The sequence below is a fragment of the Mollisia scopiformis genome (genome assembly GCF_001500285.1).
Source record: "Mollisia scopiformis unplaced genomic scaffold LY89scaffold_9, whole genome shotgun sequence".
In the NCBI taxonomy this organism is placed as follows: domain Eukaryota; kingdom Fungi; phylum Ascomycota; class Leotiomycetes; order Helotiales; family Mollisiaceae; genus Mollisia; species Mollisia scopiformis.
Window position 1 is genome coordinate 1,163,246 of NW_017263589.1, and position 21,632 is coordinate 1,184,877.

Below are 21,632 nucleotides of genomic sequence, written 5' to 3' on the forward strand. Positions count from 1 at the left end.
GACCCAGAGCTCACCGAGATGACTCAGCGAGCTCACGTGCACGTAGTCGTAACACTATCCCCCATTCCTCCTAGCGCAGTCCCATGCGCATAACTAGTGTAAGGAAAACATCTCACGGTCGCTATACTCCTTCTTCCCTTTCCATTATAAACGACAAATCCCTAAGGAAACGCCTCGAACAGCTAAAACTCGTAAGAAAGATAGAAGACGTTGGCTACAAAATAACACCCTGCTCCTGCTGTGCGAAGGAAAACCGTCGGTGCGTGATAGAGTCCTCTGTCTCTTCTCGGTGTGCCGAGTGCGTTCGCCGCAGACGCTCCTACAATGGGCTCTCCGACGAATGGGAGAAGAACGTTCCCAGAGAGAAGGACTAGGAGTCGATCGAGCGACAAAAGGCTCGCTTGGACGAGCAAGAAGAGGAGGCGATGGCGAAAATCCTCCGCCTCCGAAAACAAAAGAAGTTTCTCCTAAAGAGAGAGAAAGAAATGATGCGTTGTGGTCTGCGATACCTCGACGAACTGGATTCCGTGGAAGAGAAGGAAAGGCTAGAGAAGGAAGAGCGGGAGCGGGCCGCAGCCTCGTCTCCGGCTGCCTGGGAACCTTCCAACATCGATTAGAATGCCCTGGAAGCGTCTCTCCTTCTTGCTCCTAGCGACCCTTCCGCCCCTGTTCCCTCCTAGGAAGGCCTGGATACCGGCGGTGGAAGTTAGTTAGGATCTCAAGGCAGCTAAGATTCGATTTGGGCTCCCAAGTGTTCTCTAACTATAGGTATCCTTGCCACTTGATCAAATACTTGATCCTCCCCCTGACATACTTGTAATCTAGTATCTGTTCCACTTCATACTCAGCATCTGGGTTGATTAGGTCGATCTCGATTTAAGGAGCCGGTGGCGCTCCCGGTGGCGCGAGCTCGAGAAGTAATATGTGGAATGTTGGGTATATCCTTATGTTCTTAAGCAACTGCAATTCATAATTAACAGGTCCTTTCACTCCTTTGATCTTATATAGCCCGAGCTTCTTGTAGTCGAGTTTGTCGCTTAGCCTCTTAGTTTTGATGTTTTTTCTGATCAAATATACCTTATCCCCCTTTTTTAGCGTAGGCTCCTAGCTATATCGCTTGTTGTAGTAGTGTGTAGTGCGCTTAGAAACAAACTGTAACTCAGAGGCTAGCTAGGTGTGTAGTTCCTTAATCTTAGAGACACGGATCCTAGCCAGGTTATTATCGATGGCTGTGATGCCTAGTTCTCTGTATACCACGGGTTTATAACCGAAGTTGGTATAGAAAGGTGTTTCTTTCGTGGTCTCTGTGGTTGAACTATTGTATGCGAACTAGGCGAGCGGTAGTAGTGCTACCTAGTTGTCCTGTTAGTAGTTGACGTAGCATCTTAAGTATGTTTCAACTACCTGGTTCATTCTCTTGTTTCCCCCGTTAGTCTACGGATGGAACGTAGTAGTTATTTTCCTCTTAATCCCTAGGGCGGCTGTGAGGGCGGTCTAGAATTTAGAGGTGAAGAGCTTGTCTCGATCTAAGAGTATCTCTTTAGGCAGGCTATACCGGCTGACTACTTCCCTGAGGAAAGCGTGGGCAAGCTGCTTAGCCGTGCTTGCCTCCTAGTAGGGTACTAGTATTATATACTTCGTAAGTCTTTCTATAATAACCAGGATTGAGTCGTACTTAACTCCTGATACCGGATCTTTAGATAGCGGGAGCTTCGTAATAAAGTCCCACGATATTGATTTCCAGGGGGTGTCTGGTATAGGGACCGTCCCTATTAATCCGTATAGTGCGAGGCGACTTGTCTTGTTCCTAGCACAAGTATCGCAATCCTTAATAACTTTCTTAACGAGGGCTCTTATTAACGGACACTAGTATTCTTTTGAAAGTCGGAGGAAGGTCCTTCGCTCTCCTTGATGGCCATAGGCCGGTAATCCGTATTGTTCCCTTACGACTTCTTCCCTAACACTTAAGGGAAGGTAAATCTTTCCGTTGTGTGTAAGTAGTCCTCCGAGCGTCTTCTTAAAGTACTAAGAGACGGAACCTACCATCAGGTCTATAGCATAGGCCTCCTTAATACGGGCCTCTAGCGGAGTCCCATCTAGGCGTCCTAGAGAAGCTATTTCCCTGATCGCCGGTGCTAGGTCCCTGTTGTTGAGGGTACGAAGCAAGGGTTGCTTATCATACACTTTATCACTCTCGTATCCAGGTTTCTTGCTAAGGGCATCTGCCCTCGGGTTCTGTGTGCCCGGCACGTGCTTGATTCTTAGATCAAAACTAGTAAGTTCCTCAGACTATCGTACTAACCTTCGATTGTTAAGGACTTTAGTGGTTGTAAAAGCCCGAAGATTCATATGGTCGGTGTGGATAGTAACTAGGAACTTGGCCCCTTGGAGGTACACTTTCTAGTGCCTAAGTGCCTCTACTATTGCTAGAAGTTCTTTCTGGTAGATATCGTAGTTCTGCTCTGCGGGTGACATTTTCTTAGAGAAATACGCGACAGGGTGTAACTTCCCGTCGTCGGCCTTCTGCAAGTGCACTGCCCCCATAGCCGTGTCTAATGCGTTAGTTTTAATAATACTTTCTCGATCTTCCCTATACTGCTGGAGTATTGGTTCTTTCGAGAATCTTAACTTTATTTCCTAGAAAGAGGCCTCTGCTTGGGATGTTCATACGAACGGGACATCCTTCTTAGTGAGCGCTATAAGCGGTTCTGCGAGCTTGGAGAAGTCTCGGATAAACATTCTACAAAAGTTGGCGAAGCCTAGAAAGGACTAGACATCCTTGACCATCTGGGGAGACTACCACTCTCTTATCTCCTGTATCTTATCCGGATCGATTGATACTCTCCCTGGCTCAATAACATACCCTAAGTACTTCGTACGGGTGACCCCAAAGTCGCACTTCTTGAGTTTGAGCCTGGATCCGACCTTAGAGAAGGCCTCGAGGACCAGGCGTACGTGCCCCTCGTAATCCTCTTTCTTCTGTGAATACACTAGAATGTTATCTATATAGCAGACCACAAACTTGCCCAAGTATTCCCGCAGAATACTCTCGTTCTGTCGTTGGCATGTGGCTAGCGCGTTCGTAAGTCCGAACGATATAACGGTGTATTTCCATAGGCCGGAAGGCAGCAAAAAGGCTGTCTTCTACTCGTGGCCTTCCTTAATCCTAATTAAGGCAAAAGCTGTGTTCTGGTCTAGCTTCGTATAAATGACTACCGACTCAATCGCATCTCTCAAACTCTGGAGATTGGGTAAGGGATACACGTCCCTTACCGTGGCGTCGTTTAGCCCTCTGTAATCCACACAAGGCCGCCCCTTTGGATCGTCCTTCTTGTGTGCGATCAGTATATTCGATGCTATAGAGGACTTGGATTCCCTAATCCACCCCTTTGCTAACGCTCTTTGCACGTACTCTTCGAGTATACCCAGCGTCTGCGGGTTGTGCCGGCGCAACTTCTGGCAAGGCGGCTGCTGCTTGTTGTGGCCGCGTCTCACAGCACATGCAAATATCACGTGATTTACAGCTGAATACTGTGCTTCCAACACAAAGCTTCCGTACGAAGGCCCCTTGACGAAGCTGCTGTCCACAAAGGTAGCGTTTTTTTTAACAAAAAAGGAATTATCAACAATCGTGAACGCCAAATCAAAGAAAGACATGCGCACCACCAATACGCCTGGCTTAGTGGATCAATATGTGCACATGATTTGCAAATATGTCAACAAAGCACGAGATCCGCCGGTTCTGAAGAGCCCGAGTTGCCTCATGTTCACCTCCAATCAATTCGAAGAGACGAGACGGAGTAGACGCCCTCCAGAGACCGCGGAAGCTCATGCCAAGGCGGCCATGCGGAAACTTGGCTTCAAGAACATGGCAATGTTCAGGGAACTCGACTTTCTCTTTATACCGTATATCAAGTATATAACTCACAGTGTTCTGGTGGGCATAGCACCAAAGCAACGATTCGCGTTTGTGATCGACAGTGGGCCTGAAAAGTACAATATTTCCCATGATCTATCCAGAAGTATCAGTGCGCTTATCCTTACCTTGTCCCCCGACATTAAGTGGGCGAGAGACAACAAGCGACCCCAGCAGGGAGAGTGGAGGATGTACGGCGAGTGGTCACACCGCAGTCAAACAACAGATGATGGCCCAAACGCGGCACAACAAGACGACGAGTACAACTGTGGAGTGTTCACAGCTACTTCAGCAATGTGTCTGGCGTTTGGGTTCAGACTGAACTGCTTCGTTGAGGGAGATCTTGACAAGCGCAAGAAGCCACGAATGGCCGCGGAGTTCGCGAACGGTGGCTTTTTCGGGCCGGGCTTTGACTATGATCTGTTAGATCTCCCCCAAATTGGTGTACAACCACCACCGTCGCCGAAGGCACCCGCATACACAGCTCCAAAGCCACATGCAACTCCAACTGCGCAGCCATCTACTGCACCAAAAAGGAAGCAGTCGATACTTAGGAGATTCTTTAGCAAGAAGAGAAAACACGATGGGAGTGGTGGCGACAGAGAGCAACGCGGACTTGGAGAAGATGATAGCTCTGAAAGCGAAGGTTCAGATGGAGAGAGCGATGACGAAGATTCTCTTCCTATCCCGAAAGAGCCACTCTATACGCCTGAGCAAGTTTTCTACGCACTGAATCTCACCCCAAAAACTACAAGCAAGAAGCGCAAGAACGCAGTCGCATATCCTCCACAATTCGATTCAAAAGTTCATCAGCAAGCAATCTTAATATACGATATCCCTGAAGAATTCAATCTTCAAGACAGAAATTACTCGAAGAGGGAGTTGAAGCAAGCATGTCGCGACTTCCGAGTTGTTGACTGGAAGCCGTGGAGTTTTGAACGACAAGGTTTCTTCATGAAGTTTGTGATGAGCGAGATTGGGGCCATAATGGCAAGGAGGAGAGGCGATGAGATTCAACCTTTCCCTGGAATTGGAGAAGTGCCTGAGTTGATTCCTGCTACAGCGCCAATCAGGGTTCAACCCAGGAGGAGTGTGAAGAGATCAAGGCAAGAAATGGAATACCATGAAACGAGAGTACACAAGAGGCGAGGGTAATACTTTAATAGATTGGAAAGAAGAAGCAATGAGTTCTGCGAGTTGACAATAATATTGATCCTTTTTAAGGTTAGCATAGGGCTGAACTATCTGAAATTAGTCTCGAGCGAGCGATTCTTCCAGGAGCCCTTCTACATTTTCTATACAACTACACAGACGATGCCAGGGAATCTGACAATTATTACTAAATGACTGATTTTTCTAGGAGGCTCCCATTGATACTGCATCATGAGCGAGAAATTCATTAAGTCACTGGGTGTTGGTACGACATGCGATGTCCAAGACAAAGAACTCGTTGATAGTCGAAGTTGCGTGGAACCGCAAGCAGATTGTAGATGGCTACAATAAAACGACCTTTGTTACGAGATCTGTTTGCATAGCAATGCCGTGCTTTTTGTGAGGCTTCAATTACAGGGCACGCTCCTGGCCAGAGAAGGGTGGCACGAGTCAAGGGACTTGCCATTTTCTGGTTTAAGAGCTTGAGCCTCAAGGGACAGAAAAATAAAAATACCCTCAGCTAAAAGGCAACATAAATGACAATACATGTTGAACTCAAGCTAAACCGGCTCATCGACCTGCAAACCACCCCAGTCACATGATTATTTGGGGCTTCTTTGCGGCCCTCGCGTTTTCACCATGAGGCAGATTGGGTAGGGTACAATCTTAGCTCGTATTGGATGGAAGGAATCTTATTAGAATCCCAAAGGCATAAGTCTTGCTGTAAGCCCGTATAGTAGGTGAGATATAAGTATCAAAAACTAACTTCGGCTCCGAAACTCGGCTCCGACGGCACAAAGCCAGATGCAAACCAACCAACCACAAAACCTTGACGTACATACAATAGTGAGAGAATAGTCCATAAAATGTCGGTGTAGTAGTGAGAGTTGAAATGCAGCAATAGAGCATATGATGATCTTGTTATGATGCCAAGTCCCAGCCTTGCAGCTAAGTAGAGTTGGGGAAATCCGAAGGATGCCACACTGGAGGCAGTCGCACCGCAAACTCTCTCAATGTTGTGCACCAAGTTCTTGATCCTTCTGGGCACATTACCAAATCTCGGGCTTGACGAATGCTCAGGGGTGGAGACGGAATAAGCCATGGGATTGAGATTTCAATCAGACCACCTCGTCCAAAATATGAGCTGGCGGGTTTGACGATACTTGTACTCACTCCACTTGCATGCAACCTCGGTCCCCATTTTAAGCACCACCATACCCTGACTCAAAATATGCTTAGTTGACGCACAAGACAAAGAGCGCACGATGTGTTGTCGTGAACGACATACTGAGTTTGGGATTTGACGTGGAAAGGGGAGTGAAAGGCCTAAACTCGGATGAGCTTAGCATGTCGCTTAGGAACATCACCCAACCACCGGAACTCGCTCGAGTCTTTCAACCTTGGATCCTCAACATGGATCTTCATACGCCACGAGCATCCCAACCTCACCTTATTACGAGGGAGATATTGTCCGCATCTCTGCACGACATGGATGCATTGCAATCGCACCCCTCCATCCTCGCTCCCAGCCTCATGCCAAGCGGAACCATTCACCGAGCGTCCCGGGATGCATCTCCAGCCGTCATCTTCCAGCTTCAGCTTCAGCTCCACCTCCAACCCATGCTGGACCGTGCATCAGCTTCGCATCTCGAGAATGTCGCGAGGGTGCTTAGAAGATAACATATATATCGTCGCATGGTAGTTCATGCACGATTCGGGACTCATATCGCCCATGGCTTATTCAGAGCTGATCGTGCTGATGCATGAAAAGCAAGTGGCTGAAAATATCAACAGCAACTGGTGTGTCACCAGACGATGAGTTGACCGTCACATTCAAACAGCTGCGCGCCAGCAACAGGATTGACACATAACGTTCAAGTGGGTTTATGTTTGCCCATTTTCACTCTCCACTCAATTAAACAAGTTCTGCTGGAAAAGCAAGCAACGACGTTGTTGAAGTTATACGGGACGAAGACCCCTGAAAACCTGTTTGCGACGTCATACGAACCGACCAAGCGAGATGTCGCTATTTTTATATAGGTACTTCTTGTTGGGAGCTCTCCAGTCACATCCAGCAAATCCAATGGCTTCACGACAAACTCACGAAAGAAAACGTCTTCAAAAGTCTCCTCGAGGACCGAAGTTTCAAAAGGATCTCTACTCTCGCAAAGAAGTAGTTGACGTTATCCGGGCGCAGTCCTGCTTGGCGACTTTTGACGATTACAAGGGTGGTCTGACTGCGATTGACCATGCTGAGAAGAGCAGAAAACTCAGACCTCACGTCGAATTTCTCCTCGACGAACACCACTTAGATTCTCCTGACGAAGCAGTACTGAGTATGGAATCCGACGACGAGGTAATGAGTATGTATTCCGCTGTGGAAACTCAAGAGCACCTGAATTCACGGAGGAGAATGCGTTCGAAAACACCGGTATTCGCAATAGGTCAATTGGAGAGAAATTCCATGATTCGCCAATGCGACAGAGCCTTGGATCTTGCAGAGGAATATCAATCACAGTTACCACCTCGAGCATTCACGCCTTTCTGTGAAGAGGAGATTCCAAAACATCCTCCTCACAAACTCAGGAAGATCAAATGTCAGGTTAGTCTTCGAGACCTGGTAAAGGCGGATCAATCGAAGCAGACTCGACCACGGACGGCAACATCATATTCAGACGCCGATACCCTCGTTGGATCCGAATCACCTCCATCACTACCATCACCGACAGAAGAGAAAGGAAGGATACGAATGTTACCAGCCACTCCACCTCACGTGACACAGCAATACGAGCAAGTTGTTGCTGAGCTCGACCACAACATCGGACTCAAAATCTGCGCAGATCTTCTGACGAACGAGCTTGCTTCAGCTCTCTACCGTCACCATCCAGCCGAGCTTGATGAACGAGCATCTGGACTTCAGATCCTTCTCATGATCGAAGCCTACGAATCTATTCAACAGCACGTGAGACAGATGCTGTACGATGCTCACGCCACTGGAGGAGACGACAAGCATGTCAAGATGGTTGATGAGATTCTAGAACATTGGCTGCATGTTCTTTTCTCGGTCTATGATCGGGCGCAGGAGAAAGACGACATGGCAAAGATATCCTACGAAGCGTTGGCGCCGAGGTTAGCGAATCTGACGGTGGGCGATGACGGGTGAAGACATATTCACCGAGTGTTGAGTCGTGCTCTGAGTTATGTGTTTAGAGCATTTACACCAAAATTGTCACTAGCAGGCTGGGAAGACATCAGGCAGGAACAGTTCAGGACGACCGCGGGAAGTTGGAGCAAGATACTCACGTGGATGCATGGGCACGGTACCCTATAATGAATTGACCTGCGGAATGAGACGCTACTGTGTCAAGAGAATTGCGAGTGTATGGCGAATCATTGAATTTGGGTGTTCCGGCGAATCATAGTTGAGCTGTTTGGCGGAGTCTTCAAGCGTGGGTCGGAGGTTACTTTGTTCTTCAGAAAGACAGGCAGTCTACTTAGCTCCACAGTTGCTTTATCTGCTATACCACTTTTAATGAGAATGTTCACATTTTCAATGATACTAGACTGCGACCAGAAGAAGTTCATGAGCAAAACATGCGCGAAAACCATCTACTCATTTTCAAACATTGAGATGGCTAAGTAGCCCGTAACTCCATTCCCTCCCAACATGCAACCGTTTACCATCCTCCCCAATTCACTGGAAGCTTGATGTGCGGGGTGCTATGTAAGGAACTTCCGTATATCCCATACTCGGAATCGGCGATTTCACCCGGAAGTTCATCTCATGCTGACTAGCATACTCAGTATTGTCACCAACCAAAGTCGAAGATACCACACTTGCGTTAGATTTCCTCTTTCTCCTTGCACTGAGGTACCACCAACCAAGAGCCGCGAGCAAGAAAGCCATCAGCACACCAGCACTGATCGACAAAGCCACAAGAGCTCGAGATGGCTTTGTAGACGGAATCGGAGTCGGAGAGGGTGTCGGGGTTGTCGAGATTGCGGGAGCTGTATCAACAGGAATGATCGTGATGCCCCCCAGAACGCTTGATGTAGTTGTAGTTGGAACTGGCAATGGATTCAAACCAGCAGGTACCGAAGTCGCATTATACACATTAATATATCCCTGACCTCCACACGTCAGATTCGCATTTCCGTTACACGGATCGTTACAACCGAACTCGTTCGCAGTTCCCGGATCGCGAGTGAAGTTGGTGCCGCAGAAACATTGGTCTTTGTCTTCGACACCGATGAGGGGATAAAAGCGTGTGCTGCTTATCGTGTTGCAATAGTTTGCGCAGGCGGCTATTGTGAGATTGGACATGGCCACGCTCGCTCCATCTAAGAGGCGGACCACGCTGTCGGGGTAACATCCCACGTATACGTAGCCTGAGGGAGCGGGAGATGAGACCATCGTTTGGTTTGTCAGGATAGAAGCGGACGTTGATAAGAAAGGCCGCAGTGAAGGGCCGAAGTGCTCAAGGGAAGTTCTCGTGTGGCTGTGGAATTCAAGACGAGCTTTTTTTGAATATGTTTCTCTGCTTCTATTGTGTTTTGCGGGAATCATGAGAGGGAGCTTTACAGACATACCAGTCTTTCTCTGGACTATTTTGACTCATCTCATGATTCAATATCCCAAATTATTCAAGTGAATAGGTCTCATTGAGCAAGAAAAGATATGCCATTCACACTAGCACTTGCTGCTCACAACATTTACCCCCGGCTAGCTCTTCTATAAGCTTAGTTACACTCCTTACAAAAGTTTTGGCCGTCCAAACTATGGTGGTGCTTTGACCTTTCTTCTACGTTTGGTCCGAAGGACATTATCTAAGCGAAAAAGGCTCATGCTCGTGAGAAAGGCAAAGGGTGTGAATGTCAAAGGCACTTTGTTTAAAGAATTGAATGCTGTTGTCATTAAAGAAGTACAAATATGTCTCCTGCTTCCTGTCTGATGTTATTGAAGTCACACGAATGTCTTTGGTTGATGACCCACGTGACCGATAAATTGCTTTCCTGGTCCAGGATGGAAGTTGATGCATGCCTCACACCATGTCCATTCCCAGGAAATCTCCAAAGCCAAACATACCCATCAGGAGTTCTTGAGAGATTTGAAGCCTATATGTCCTTCATTGCTTTGTAGTTGCGTCTCCACCTTTTCCAGAAGACCCACTTGAAAAGAATTTGTAAAAAGGGAAAAAAACATACAACAGCAGGTATTCGCTGATGGTCACCCACTCAACTACTAATCTGCCGATCTGGAGCTTATGTATGGCAGAGCGGACGGGATGCCCAGTTCTCTCCAGTCTATGGTCGTATGTGACAGTCATTGTGGTTGTTCAGATTTATATATATCGATGTCTGGTTAGTTTTGTTGCTGCTTTTCCTAGCCAATCGCAAAGGCGGCAAATTGCTGCTTAAACCCTTGCAATTAACGTGACACTCCAAGTGAAAATCCTTGCGAGCTTTGCTGCGAATCCAACGCCACAAATCTGGGCCTGTGATCTTATAATCTTCATGACATGTATACATAGATGCGATTTATGATGACCGCCGACCGACCTTGCGATGTCGGCGCAACCTACGAAGATAGCACGCGCAACTCTACGATCTCACTCCTGTCATATGCTCCTTGTTTTCGAATCCTTTTTAATGTCTTGCTGCCTATTTCTATCAGCGTTTCATACAAGGGTCGAGCTAATGGACGCCAGTGCTAAACGCTCCTGCCTCGAGATACGACTCTGACTACCTTCTATTCGTATTTTCTCTCCGCTGGTCACGACCAAGTCAGAGTCAAGTCATGATGTAATAGATAGAATACTAAGTACGGAACTAAAAGGATTCTAAGGGGATGAGAGCTTATATGCTGCTAGGTCACGTGGTCGCCTTCGTGACAACGCCTTTACGTTGCAGGACACGCCTGCAACCAAACTTGAATTTGAACCTGTGAAAGCGAGTGCATTTACGATCGTCTCCTTACTTCGACCCCTCACTGCAGGCAGACTGGCAGTTCTTCTGCCTTCTCAAATGTTGCTACTTCTTACCAGCTTACAGCCATGTTCCCTCCAAGTGTGACGGATTGTTTGTGCACTGCCGCAGAGGTCGATCAACATAATTTTGACTTCTGATATCTAAGCGGCTTAAATACTAATCTCGATCGTCTTCATGTCCTCTTACCACGTCATTTCTTCCAAAGTACATTTGAAGCACTACAAGCACCTTCGCAGTCTCCTCTGTCTAATCTACAATGATAACTAAGTCTGCATAGACTTACAAATTGCTTACACTCATGGATGTTGCCACCGATGCAGGATATCCCAGTTACGTTTTGGATACGCAGCAAGATGCAGCGATCACAGCTCACATTACGAGACTCTTGCATGAACACATGCAAATGCGCAGCAGATAGAGCTGCCTTACATGCCTTTTTCGACGGAGCCTTATATTGTGTTGACATGATTGTTCCTTTCTTGGGCGAGTGCATTATCGATATGGGGCGAGTGATGGGGGCGGCTTGGGGGCAGCCAGCTCGCAAGGCTCCGAATCCAAACTGTCTTAAACTGCTCGTCTGAATCAATATTTCTTTCCAAAGCTATTTCCAAAGCTATTACCAAAGCCATTTGCACAATTTTACACATCGGATTTACGCCCAAAGAAAATATGTTCGGGCATAACAAGCGACATAAACCCGTTGCTCTTCCGAGCCAAGGTTGCCATCGCTTGCCCGAGATAAGTCGGCAAGAAGGACACCCAGCCGCGAAACCTTATGTCCCATTGATGGACGTAGTTGTTGTGTTCTTGTCTCTCATGTGTCTGGTACTCGCTGTCGTCACCATCGACAATCAAGATCTTGCCGTACGTCTACGGTACACCGGGCAGATTATCATCATTGGCTTCTTATTGAGTGTCATGTCGCAATGCCATCAACGCATTATACCATTCACCTTACTTCTGCTGGAAGCACGATTCGGCTCTTCAAGCCTACAAAACTATGATGGCATACTCCGCTGGTCGCCATTTGCAACTCAACTCCATCCCCTATGGCGCACTGTTATATTCATGTGCATAGCAATGCCGATACTTCTAGCAATAGGATATAAATCATTTACAGGCGGTGTTAGCATTGCGCAATACGGTGCATCAATCCAGTATTTCGGCCCAACCGCTCCACCCGGACTCCAACAGAACGTGGCCGGCCTTAGCATTATGGCGAACGCAACAATACCTTTTTTGGCGGCATCTTTTGATAATTATCCTGTGCCGACTCAAGCAGCAGACAACCCACCCACGTACGGTTTCAACTTGGTTTTGCTGTCAAACGGCTCAGCGGCAGCTCTTGACGGCCCTGCGCCATCGTATGTCATTTCTCTGCAAAGGCAACTTGATGTTGGGTCAGAATGGCGTCTAAGTGCTGCAGTTCGTGCCACTGTTTCACAATACAATCGCATAGCAGAACAACACCGCAATGGCACCGACGCATGGTGGAGGAGTTACTTGTCTTTGGTATCACTAAAATGGCAAACACTAGATAATGGTTACTTCTTCGGCTGGCTCAATGTTGGAGTGGCTACTTCCGACGCGGCGAGCGCATGGGATGAGAGTTGGGCTCTTCTGGGTGTATTCCCAGCACCAATTAATCAATCGATGCAAGCCAATACCACTTGGATGGATGATGCCTTTTCAAGGACTGCTATCGGGTTTGATCTTAAGCGCCATCAATGCCAAGGCACATGGCGCATTACTACATCGTCGATCGACCTAATTAGTGGTACGTGTGATGCAGAACCACTGGATCCAGTGCATCAATACTTTACCAACAGTCAACTTAATCTCGGTGACTTTTACCTTCCACTTCTAGCTGAATACTTAGGTGCTTTCGGCACTACACGGAATACCTCACGATGGATTCTGCCTTCTTTCGCTGTCTCCATGGCTTCGATGTACAGCTCGCGTATCGCGGGGAGTCTAGGCTGGGTGCCACTCCAGCCTGAGGGTCTGTTATATAACGAAACCAACGTGGTTAGCTTCCCGAACCAACTCTATTATGAGAACTATACCTCCATTGTCACTCTCGAGCTGCACGTCCCTACATTGATTGCTCGCCCTGCCCTATATGCGCTGCTTGCTCTTCAACCATTATTGACAGTTGTGTCCTTCATACTCGCCTTCGCCATGTACGGAACGCCCATTGGTCGGGGCTTTGGTATGATTACTGTCTTGGCAGGCGTGAAAAGGCAGAGTCTGGACAGGCTTACTGGAGCTGCTTTCTCTAGAGATGTGAGAGAGAAGATTGGACTGAGGATTAAGGTTCGAAGAGATTATAGGGCTGAACATGAGAATAGAGTAGAGTATGTTTTAGGAAAAGACGGGATTACAGGGGAGATTATACGTGGGCAGAAGTATTGATAGCTTATTATATGTATCGAGTTGAAAGTTTAGTTGCATGAGACGTCAGGTTGTCGGGACTTTTGGATAGATTTCCTCAATGACCTGAAGATATTGAAGATAGGGGCTCTGGCCGACAAGACTATGTCAGATACTTGGCTAACCTAAAAAAAAGCCCGAGTCTCGTCAAGGCAAGGTCATTGAATACCATTTCATAGCTTTTTTCTTCCTCCTCACTACTGGAGGCATGTGAGTATTTTCGCAGCTTTACCACATTTCTTTGATTCAACTTGCACTTGCGAAGCAGCAAAAGAAAGAATGGCAAGTGACTCAAATCGTGCTAGGAATGAAGACGTATTTTGTATCACAAAATTGAAAGTACTCGCGGACGAAGCCTTGGTGGAGCTGATCTAAGCTCATGATTCGTCCGAGTTCTTAAGCGAGGATGTGAGGACATTATCTCCGATGTGAGCAGAACGGCAGTCATGTAAGAGTTGACTAACGAGAAACTCCTTCTCATGTTCCCCGCGATACACAATGCCAGCTCCAATAAGCTAATTTCATTTAAGTGGCTCTGTGATAAGCAGTTGACTACATCGGTAAAGCACGTGCACGAAAGTAAGACGGATCTAGCGTTTCTCCTCGCTAAAGGAAGACAAGCCTCAAAGGAGCCGCTAATGAGGCTGAACATGACTGTCAGTCAGACGAAGTGGAATACTGTGAGGCGAAGCTTCCAAAATTATGCGTCTCTAGATTGGCCTAGGCAACGTGCTCGTCGAAGTGGATCAACACTGAGTCCAAGCATGGAGCTATATATTCGCTTTATTTCTTCATATCCTGCAGTATTCTACTCTGCATCATACAATCATGGTTTACTCGTACTGGTCCCTTTTTTGCGCTTTGGCATTTGCCAGCTACTCATCGGCGTTAGTCCTGCCTTCGCCTGCTGATATTATTCCCAGATCAGCGACCACTTCAACAAGAAATATAATTTGGGTTGACGGCCCAGACCAAGGCACGAATCAGACCGACTCTGGCACTCCAGACAATATCACTCAACTCGTCACTGAGAACACACGAGTAACACATGTTATTCTCTCTTCTGCTCATCTCAACAACCCAACCGATGCCCCACCATACGTTAATTTTTGGAGCGACCTCCCAATCAACTCGAGTAAAACGGCTTTCATCTGGCCACAAGTCAAGCAGCTACAGCAGAACGGCGTCAAAGTCCTGTTGAGCTTTGGAGGAGCAGACGATGGTTCATGGGGACATTTACTGGACAACTTCGCGAAGTTCTACGCCCCTCTGCTACAAGCCTTGAAAGATTACGAATTTGACGGTATCGACCTGGACATTGAGACTGATTACACAACAGCTGGTGCTCTGCAGCTTCTTGAGAAGCTCAACGACGATATGGGATCCGACTTCATTCTCACTATGTCACCAGTACAAGATTGTCTTTCCGAGTCCGGAGATTGTTCCTTTGGAAGTATCAATTATCAATACCTCGATAACAACGGCTCATACCCCGATCGGGCGAACAGTAAGCTAGTGAGCTGGTACAATGGACAGTTTTATGCCGGTGGTGGAGATGGTGCAAATTCGCCGAGCGAGTACGAAACAGTTGTCGATGCTGGCTTTGATGCATCAAGAGTCGTTTTCGGGGTTGCAGATTGCAGCGTCGATGGATCAGGGTGGTACCCTTTGTCGACCTACAACTCCACTGTCACTCAGCTTCGAGAGAAATATGGATCGGATTTCGGAGGTGCATTCGGTTGGGACTGGAACAATGCGGGATCTTGTGATGGTTTAGCCCATCCGTGGCAATGGGTCAAGCAGATGGGCGATATTTTGTATGACCCTTTGACTCAAAAAGCTGGTACTAGCGCTACAGCGCGTGCTATTCTGCAACTTGTAAATTGGTAATAAAGTTTCTGCTTCCTGTTCTTGAAATTCTTCAGAGTTCTTCAGAGTTCTTCATGTGTCTAGTACTTATCTACGTCGTTCCTTTTATCCACGTTATTGCTGCTTTGCGAAAAACTTTCTTTCTTTCATCGATGTGATTGGAAGAATGCTTCTCATAACCCCATTACCACTTCCTAGTAAGCAGTTCGTTGATCCCACTAGCCTTCCACACTCCACCATGACCAACAACCCACAGCGTGTGCCCATCAAACGCAAGATTGACAGCAGCATCGATCGGGTCTCCACCACCCGTCCGTATCCTCCCCAGTGTAATACCATTCTTAGGTTCAATAACATCAATGCCATCACCAGCACCGCAAAACACCAGCCCATTCCTCGAGACTCGAACTCCATCGCAATAATACGAGATCGAGTTTGAGAATAATCGTTCGTTGCGGAGCTGTGGCTGTCCATCTCGAGTATCGTAAGCAAGCAATGCTCTGGTCTTGAAAGGGTCTTTCACGTTGGGACGCCCTGACGATATGCCGGTGCTGTCCACGTAAAGAGTTCCGTCTTCTGCGAAAGCGATGCCATTTGCATTTCCCTTGGTCTGAAACACCCACTTGGGTTTCATGGTTGTGGTGTTCACAAAATAGACTGCTGGAGTTGGTTATGGTGCGGCTGTTGTCATGTACCGTCCCTTGAAGAAAGTCAGCTTGACGAATGTTCCGCTGTAGGTATGTGAATCAAAGTACCCAAGCGGATATAGAGTCGGTAATCCAGATGTTTCCGTTGGGATCAATGTCTAAATCATTGAAACCAAGAAATGGCTGTTGGTAAAAATTATTGAGAAGAGTTTCCGCCTTGAGAGTTTTGGGATCGATCTTCACAATTGAGGCGTGATATCCGGCCCCAGCGCCTCCTCCATCTGTAGCCACGTGCAAGGAGCCATTGTAATACACACATCCATGGGCATTCCATGTAGGCGGATCCGTCGTGATATTGTGCAATTCGTTAGTATCAACATCCAAAACATATTGCCAGCTATGATCAAATCCCCAAGCGGCGAAAAATAGTTGATTAGTCGCTTCAACAAAGCAAGCTGCTTCATGATTGGTATCAGGTGGAAAGCTTATGATGTGCTCCACCTTTGCTGAAGGACCAATGATGTCGAAAAACGAGGGATCAAAAGCGACAAAGTTGGTCGTGTTGAAATATGCATTTCGAAGTGAAAATTAGCGTGAGTACAGACAATGAAGGCACAAGACACATACAGAGAATTGAGATCATCATTGTCAACAGTAGCGAACCATGGTGATTCAAACACTATCGGACATTAACTTAGTCCCAAAGTCAAAATAGAAGTATTCAATTACAAGTGCGATTGAAGTTTCCTGGAAGCACTGCAAGGTTCTTGGTGTTGTACCATCCCCATATTGAGCCTGAGGTATTGGTACTAAAGCCAGCGGGAAGTGGACTTAACAGCGGAGACAGTGTTGAATTCATGATGAAAAGAGTCTGAGATGCATGACTTCGAAAGCCGGAAAGGAGACCTTTAAATAATTTCATCTGAACTACCTAGTCCATGAGACTAAAACTCCCCGCAATCCCATCAATACTGGGGTCTGGGGAGAGATTTGGCATAGGAAGCAAAGCTTGTCTAGACATCGCGTGAAAATTGTCGGAGCTATCACCGCACATTGGCGGAGTTCCCGGAAATAGTCCCGGGAAGTTTCCGAGAGCCTGTCTCCAGGGGAAGTCGCTCCACAAGAGACGGCAGTCCTCCCGATACCTTCCTTGAACCGCAGTGGTCGCCCATGAAAGTGTCCTAGGGGGTGCACATGTCCCACAAATTCCCTTACTTTCACGTTTCCCCCACGAACTATTACATAAATGAACAAACTGCACCACAACCAAAATACTAACATAACAGCCTTCAATAGAATGTTGAAAAAGGATGTCAGTCGAGGGTTCCTGGGAGCTGAAGCAGTTGATTAAAATAACTATTGAGTGTTGGTTCATAAGTAAACTCAAAGTTCTCTCCCTTTTCTTGATTGACACGGACCAGATTGCTAGACCAAGCTGATGACTACTTCAGCAAATACTGTCAAACCAAATAGCGAAAATATCCTCACTAAAGGTTAATGTTGAATCACAGTGCATAATGGCTTGTCTGAGGGAGACTTCTTCTGTTTGCAAGGCAGAGATGTTTCGTTCTATTTCAAACATAATTCCGCGTCCGCGTGTTGGATGCCCTAGTTCTGTGTTATGCGATCTTGCCCCTGGCTCTCATCTTCCGCTCACTGAAATCGCCCTAGGAAAGCGCTCTGCACATCGGGCATAGGAGTAACATCGAGGCGTTTGATTGCCCTAATCGCTTTCGGACTTAATTCTGCCTTCAGTTCTTTGCCTCTGTCCGAGAGATTCTCTGAAGTTGCAAGAGTCTAAGCATGTTAGCGAAGTGAACTGTGCCGAGACTTGCACTCGCTATTTCATGAAATGGGAGAATTTGCTTACAACATCGAATCTCCAGGCGTCCAATGTTTGGCTGAGGCTATGGCGATTGTCCAAACTTTCGTCATGTTCCTCTGATACCGCCAAGTACTCCTGGAATAAATTCCATTCCTCAGAGTCGTCAGGGCCGTCGCTCTCAAATGGAGCAAGGGTCCCAGTCAGAAGATGAAACTAAAAAGTGCTCATACCAGAGGGCATCTTTGGTTTGTAACTGGATGAGCCAGCCTTGTTGATCAAGTCCATCAAGTAGGTCACTTTGTCATCCCCCTCCGGATCCGCGATCCCAACACCATCTCGTTTGTCGACCAGCTTCCCCATTGTTACCATCCACTGCAAGCCGAGCCTTTCAGCACCTGCGTCTAGGAGATAATGCCCATCGAGGATGCTAGAACCCTTGAGATTTTTTAGCCGTGTGACATTTCGGGTAAGTGGCATGACGCGATCCAAAAAGCTCGCTTGGGAGAAGTCTGCGGTTTTCTCGAAGCAGTGAATGTGGTAGTAGTCTATCGATGGTTGAATTAACAAGGCGCTTGACCATTTAGGAAACTTGCTGCATTTACCTGGATTTCCTCCGCGGCCATAATATTCTTCCTGGCCTGGATCCACTGCGATTCTGTATTCTCCTGGCATAATATTTTTGGGGCAATGGAGTTTGCATCTTGCTCCTCTGTTCGATGGAGGGGCAACCTCGATGAAAAAGAGCGGCTCAGGTGATGGCTTTGGCAAGGTAGACTCTTCACCAGGATCTTCAGCTAGCCCTATGTGGCGCCGGAGAGCCTTTGTAGCCTCGATGATTTGATCGTTATTATGAAGCGTTTCGCTTGAGGATTGCTGATTTGCGGAAGACTCCATAGCTACTGCTTTCGGTGATAAGTAATGATAAAATCAAAAGCAGGATGATTAGATGCTCTCAGAACTTGAAAAATACAGCAAGACTTTATGTAATGATGTCTGGAAAGACCCAATTGCTGCCTAGATCCATCAATCAAGAATTGACAAGGCTTGGTGTGATGCGATAAAGCTGTGTAACCACCAATGGTCAATCAGCCTCGATGTTCGTGTTTTGACAAGGCTGTGATGCGCAAAGTTGGAAAGAGATCTGCAACGCATTGATGTTGGAACCTCGTTTCGACAAGTAGGAACGATGCCGATAAGTTTACCGGGAGTCTCGGCGGAGCTGAGGCCCGCATCGAGAACTACTGCGCACTCGATCGGATCATTGCTGGGGGCCGCATAATGTCGCAGAGCTCACCGAAACCCCAAATTCGCCTTCTTTCAGGCTTTCCCACGCAACCGTTGAGCACTGTGCCGCAGTCAAGTGAATGACGAAATAATAGGATTAGATATTGAGAAGTAAATTCGCGAGAGTTTCCGTTATTGGTGTTAACCACAGTTCAAGTTCTATTTTCTGTGATGGATTAAGCAAGGTTAACTGCCCGCAAGCAGAGCTTATCTGATTGACGACTGGTTGAAAAAAAACCCCCCAGTTTTGTCTCGATCGCTATCAGCAACGGGTCTTAACAAGAACAGCAAGGGCAACGTGAAGAGAAGACGGAGAAAAATCCGATAGGAGAGCATCAATCGAAGGAGTTCATTGGGTCGAAACTACCATGATTTACAACTACTTTGATCTTACTACATCTATTCACTTGAATTCCTTGAACCTTCAAAAACTCTTCCTCTCTAAATTACTCACAGTTTCGGGAGCATGTATGCACCTCCAACTAGCTGTGAGCGGTAGAGACATGAAAATGCTTTGGATTCTTGGAGATGGTCCGCTGAGTCCGAACTTCGTCCCTCTGTCCAACAGCAGATTGAATTCAAAATATCCGCCCCTCCTGATCTGTTGCCAATCCTTCTGCTTTGTTACGTAGTTGTCGTCTTTTATTTTCTGGATGATGGAAAGATAAGCCGGTAAGAAGTTATGCATGAGGTCTTGAACAAAGAGAGAGACATCTCTCATGTCCTCTTTCATTAGGTCATTGAAGAATAAATATTACTTATTTGAGCGCGGACAAATTACTTTCCCCGACAAACGATGGGGCCCCTTCGAAGCGAGACGAATTAGTCCGATCGTATCCTTAACATTAGATTCGGGTCATGTCCGAGTAAATTTGGCCCTTGAATACGAGAGCTGGGTATGAGCTGCATGGTTGTCGCCGCTTCTGTCGCCGCTTCTGTCGCCGCTTCTGTCGCACTTCTACTACGAGAACCTCCAAATTCGCTGGCTTTCCAAAACCTCCCATTCCAATAGTTCCAACGGAATCGTGTGAAACCTCCTTTCTCTTGAGATATCAGCGGTCCCGGAGCCATTGCGTTCCTGGAATCTTCATCCGCCACGTCATAGAAACACAGATCGAATATTTGTAGGCCAGCATGCCTGATCCATTCCGAAGCGACGATGATGCGAGACTCGACAAAGTCCCCATTTCTCTCCAGAGCGGTACGCAGCTGCCAGAGTCCAAGATTAGCCCACAACATTGTTCGATGTTCGAGTAGTTGTGCAGCGAACGCATTGAGGTTAATCCAGGATTCGAGTTCTTCCTCGGTGTGGTCTTCGTCAGGTGCAATTCCTTCCGCAGTATTGTCTTCATCTTCGGATGCAATTTCTTTGGTAGTATTATCTTCGTTGTGGGACAAATCTCTTTCGCCAGCGTCATCTTCGTCTTCAAGCGAAGTTGCACTTATAATCTGGCCTCTAAAGAAACCAGGAGGTGCTTCGAAAGTGTAATCTCGTTTTCGTCTTCAGGCGCAATTACATCGGTAGTATTGCCTTCATCGTCACTCTCCAGTGTAGGGTCTGAAGGAGGAGATAGTGATTAGTAGAACATTACTCGCAGAATCTACATGGGCGACCCACCTATCCAAGCTTCTCGCATACAAGGACCAAGTAGCGGAAGGTCAGTCCAGAGGGTATAATTTGACTACAAGAAGATTATGCACTTATATTCGCTTCATCTTGAGAAATAAAGACTTACCCCCCAAACAGTGATGCTATTGCTGTCCCCAACTGGTGTCTGATCTCTCAGCGTCGTCACAATTCTGACCAGAGTTCGTTGACGCTCGTCATGGCGCGGTACTTCCTGAGCTTTCTGAATCAAAGTCCCCCAGAGATTCCATAAGTAAGACTCCATCTCTTCAGTTGATCCGCTAGAAGGGAAGAGTTGAATTATCTCTGACACGGCTGTGGCTACTTGGTCATGTCCGTCGTCAATGTTGTTGGCAAGTGCTTTGTCGAAGATATTGGCTACCAAAAGTTCGTGCTTTGTCTGCTCCACAATCTCAATCTGCTGCATGTCGACCTGCTGCGAGCCAGTCATGATCATATTGATTGCGACTCAAGTTCAATGAATGACGAAGTTGACGGCGAGGAGATTTAGGGTTGAAATTTCAACCGTGAACGTTGATCCGAGGCCCTGGTCGTCATGTCGTTGGCACCTCAAGCGGCTGGCGCTGGAGTCCCCGGTGCTACAAGTGGTACCCCAGCTCTCCCTGCTCCAATAGGACATCTCCCAGTAGCACCATCTGTCCCTGTGGCCGCAGCGCTTGTTCCAGCGCCAGATCCCCCATACGTAAGCTACCTTCCAAGGCACGCTTGATGAACACTGACAAACCTCGTCTCAGTACCTCTGTCAGAATATGCCCCACGGCCACCGGTTCCATCATGTTGATGCTGCTTTGGTCCGAACACAAAGACAGAACGCCCCGGGACCCCCTGGATTCATCACAAAATACCCAAAGAAGTTCCAAAACTTTGAGG

General features: G+C 47.2%; 9 protein-coding genes across 9 annotated transcripts; 4 read left to right on the forward strand and 5 right to left on the reverse strand.

The window, feature by feature from the left end:
* Window positions 1-3,655: 3,655 nt before the first annotated feature.
* Window positions 3,656-5,071, forward strand: LY89DRAFT_732428 (uncharacterized protein; the record flags this gene model as incomplete). Its single annotated transcript, XM_018219681.1, has 1 exon — window positions 3,656-5,071. The coding sequence occupies one exon, from the start codon at window positions 3,656-3,658 to the stop codon at window positions 5,069-5,071; it is 1,416 nt and encodes a 471-aa protein (XP_018073244.1).
* A 2,605-nt stretch (window positions 5,072-7,676) lies between these two features.
* On the forward strand, window positions 7,677-8,156 carry LY89DRAFT_546571 (uncharacterized protein; the record flags this gene model as incomplete). The annotated part of the gene is made up of 1 exon (XM_018208251.1): window positions 7,677-8,156. A coding segment is annotated over one exon (480 nt), but the record flags the coding sequence as incomplete, so codon positions are not given.
* A 332-nt stretch (window positions 8,157-8,488) lies between these two features.
* On the reverse strand, window positions 8,489-9,733 carry LY89DRAFT_507259 (WSC-domain-containing protein). The gene is made up of 3 exons (XM_018208037.1): window positions 9,659-9,733; window positions 8,951-9,586; window positions 8,489-8,849 (listed from the first exon to the last, which is right to left on the reverse strand). The coding sequence occupies exons 2-3, from the start codon at window positions 9,480-9,482 to the stop codon at window positions 8,746-8,748; spliced, it is 636 nt and encodes a 211-aa protein (XP_018073246.1). The 5' UTR covers window positions 9,483-9,586; window positions 9,659-9,733; the 3' UTR covers window positions 8,489-8,745.
* Window positions 9,734-9,750: 17 nt separating this feature from the next.
* On the reverse strand, window positions 9,751-10,284 carry LY89DRAFT_507242 (uncharacterized protein). Its single transcript, XM_018208036.1, has 3 exons — window positions 10,274-10,284; window positions 10,062-10,183; window positions 9,751-10,012 (listed from the first exon to the last, which is right to left on the reverse strand). The coding sequence occupies exons 2-3, from the start codon at window positions 10,105-10,107 to the stop codon at window positions 9,846-9,848; spliced, it is 213 nt and encodes a 70-aa protein (XP_018073247.1). The 5' UTR covers window positions 10,108-10,183; window positions 10,274-10,284; the 3' UTR covers window positions 9,751-9,845.
* A 1,441-nt stretch (window positions 10,285-11,725) lies between these two features.
* Window positions 11,726-13,471, forward strand: LY89DRAFT_780871 (uncharacterized protein; the record flags this gene model as incomplete). Its single annotated transcript, XM_018222427.1, has 1 exon — window positions 11,726-13,471. One exon carries the CDS (start codon window positions 11,726-11,728, stop codon window positions 13,469-13,471), a length of 1,746 nt encoding a protein of 581 aa, XP_018073248.1.
* An 846-nt stretch (window positions 13,472-14,317) lies between these two features.
* Window positions 14,318-15,371, forward strand: LY89DRAFT_717406 (glycoside hydrolase; the record flags this gene model as incomplete). The annotated part of the gene is made up of 3 exons (XM_018218346.1): window positions 14,318-14,376; window positions 14,413-15,283; window positions 15,348-15,371. The coding sequence occupies 3 exons, from the start codon at window positions 14,318-14,320 to the stop codon at window positions 15,369-15,371; spliced, it is 954 nt and encodes a 317-aa protein (XP_018073249.1).
* A 137-nt stretch (window positions 15,372-15,508) lies between these two features.
* LY89DRAFT_706484 (calcium-dependent phosphotriesterase) lies at window positions 15,509-16,864 on the reverse strand (the record flags this gene model as incomplete). The annotated part of the gene is made up of 3 exons (XM_018217532.1): window positions 15,509-15,980; window positions 16,114-16,511; window positions 16,735-16,864. The coding sequence occupies 3 exons, from the start codon at window positions 16,862-16,864 to the stop codon at window positions 15,543-15,545; spliced, it is 966 nt and encodes a 321-aa protein (XP_018073250.1). The 3' UTR covers window positions 15,509-15,542.
* A 794-nt stretch (window positions 16,865-17,658) lies between these two features.
* LY89DRAFT_696307 (uncharacterized protein) lies at window positions 17,659-18,724 on the reverse strand (the record flags this gene model as incomplete). Its single annotated transcript, XM_018216823.1, has 3 exons — window positions 17,659-17,802; window positions 17,876-18,005; window positions 18,045-18,724. The coding sequence occupies 3 exons, from the start codon at window positions 18,722-18,724 to the stop codon at window positions 17,659-17,661; spliced, it is 954 nt and encodes a 317-aa protein (XP_018073251.1).
* A 1,029-nt stretch (window positions 18,725-19,753) lies between these two features.
* On the reverse strand, window positions 19,754-21,198 carry LY89DRAFT_775108 (uncharacterized protein; the record flags this gene model as incomplete). Its single annotated transcript, XM_018221983.1, has 3 exons — window positions 19,754-20,589; window positions 20,733-20,796; window positions 20,851-21,198. The coding sequence occupies 3 exons, from the start codon at window positions 21,196-21,198 to the stop codon at window positions 19,937-19,939; spliced, it is 1,065 nt and encodes a 354-aa protein (XP_018073252.1). The 3' UTR covers window positions 19,754-19,936.
* Window positions 21,199-21,632: the final 434 nt, after the last annotated feature.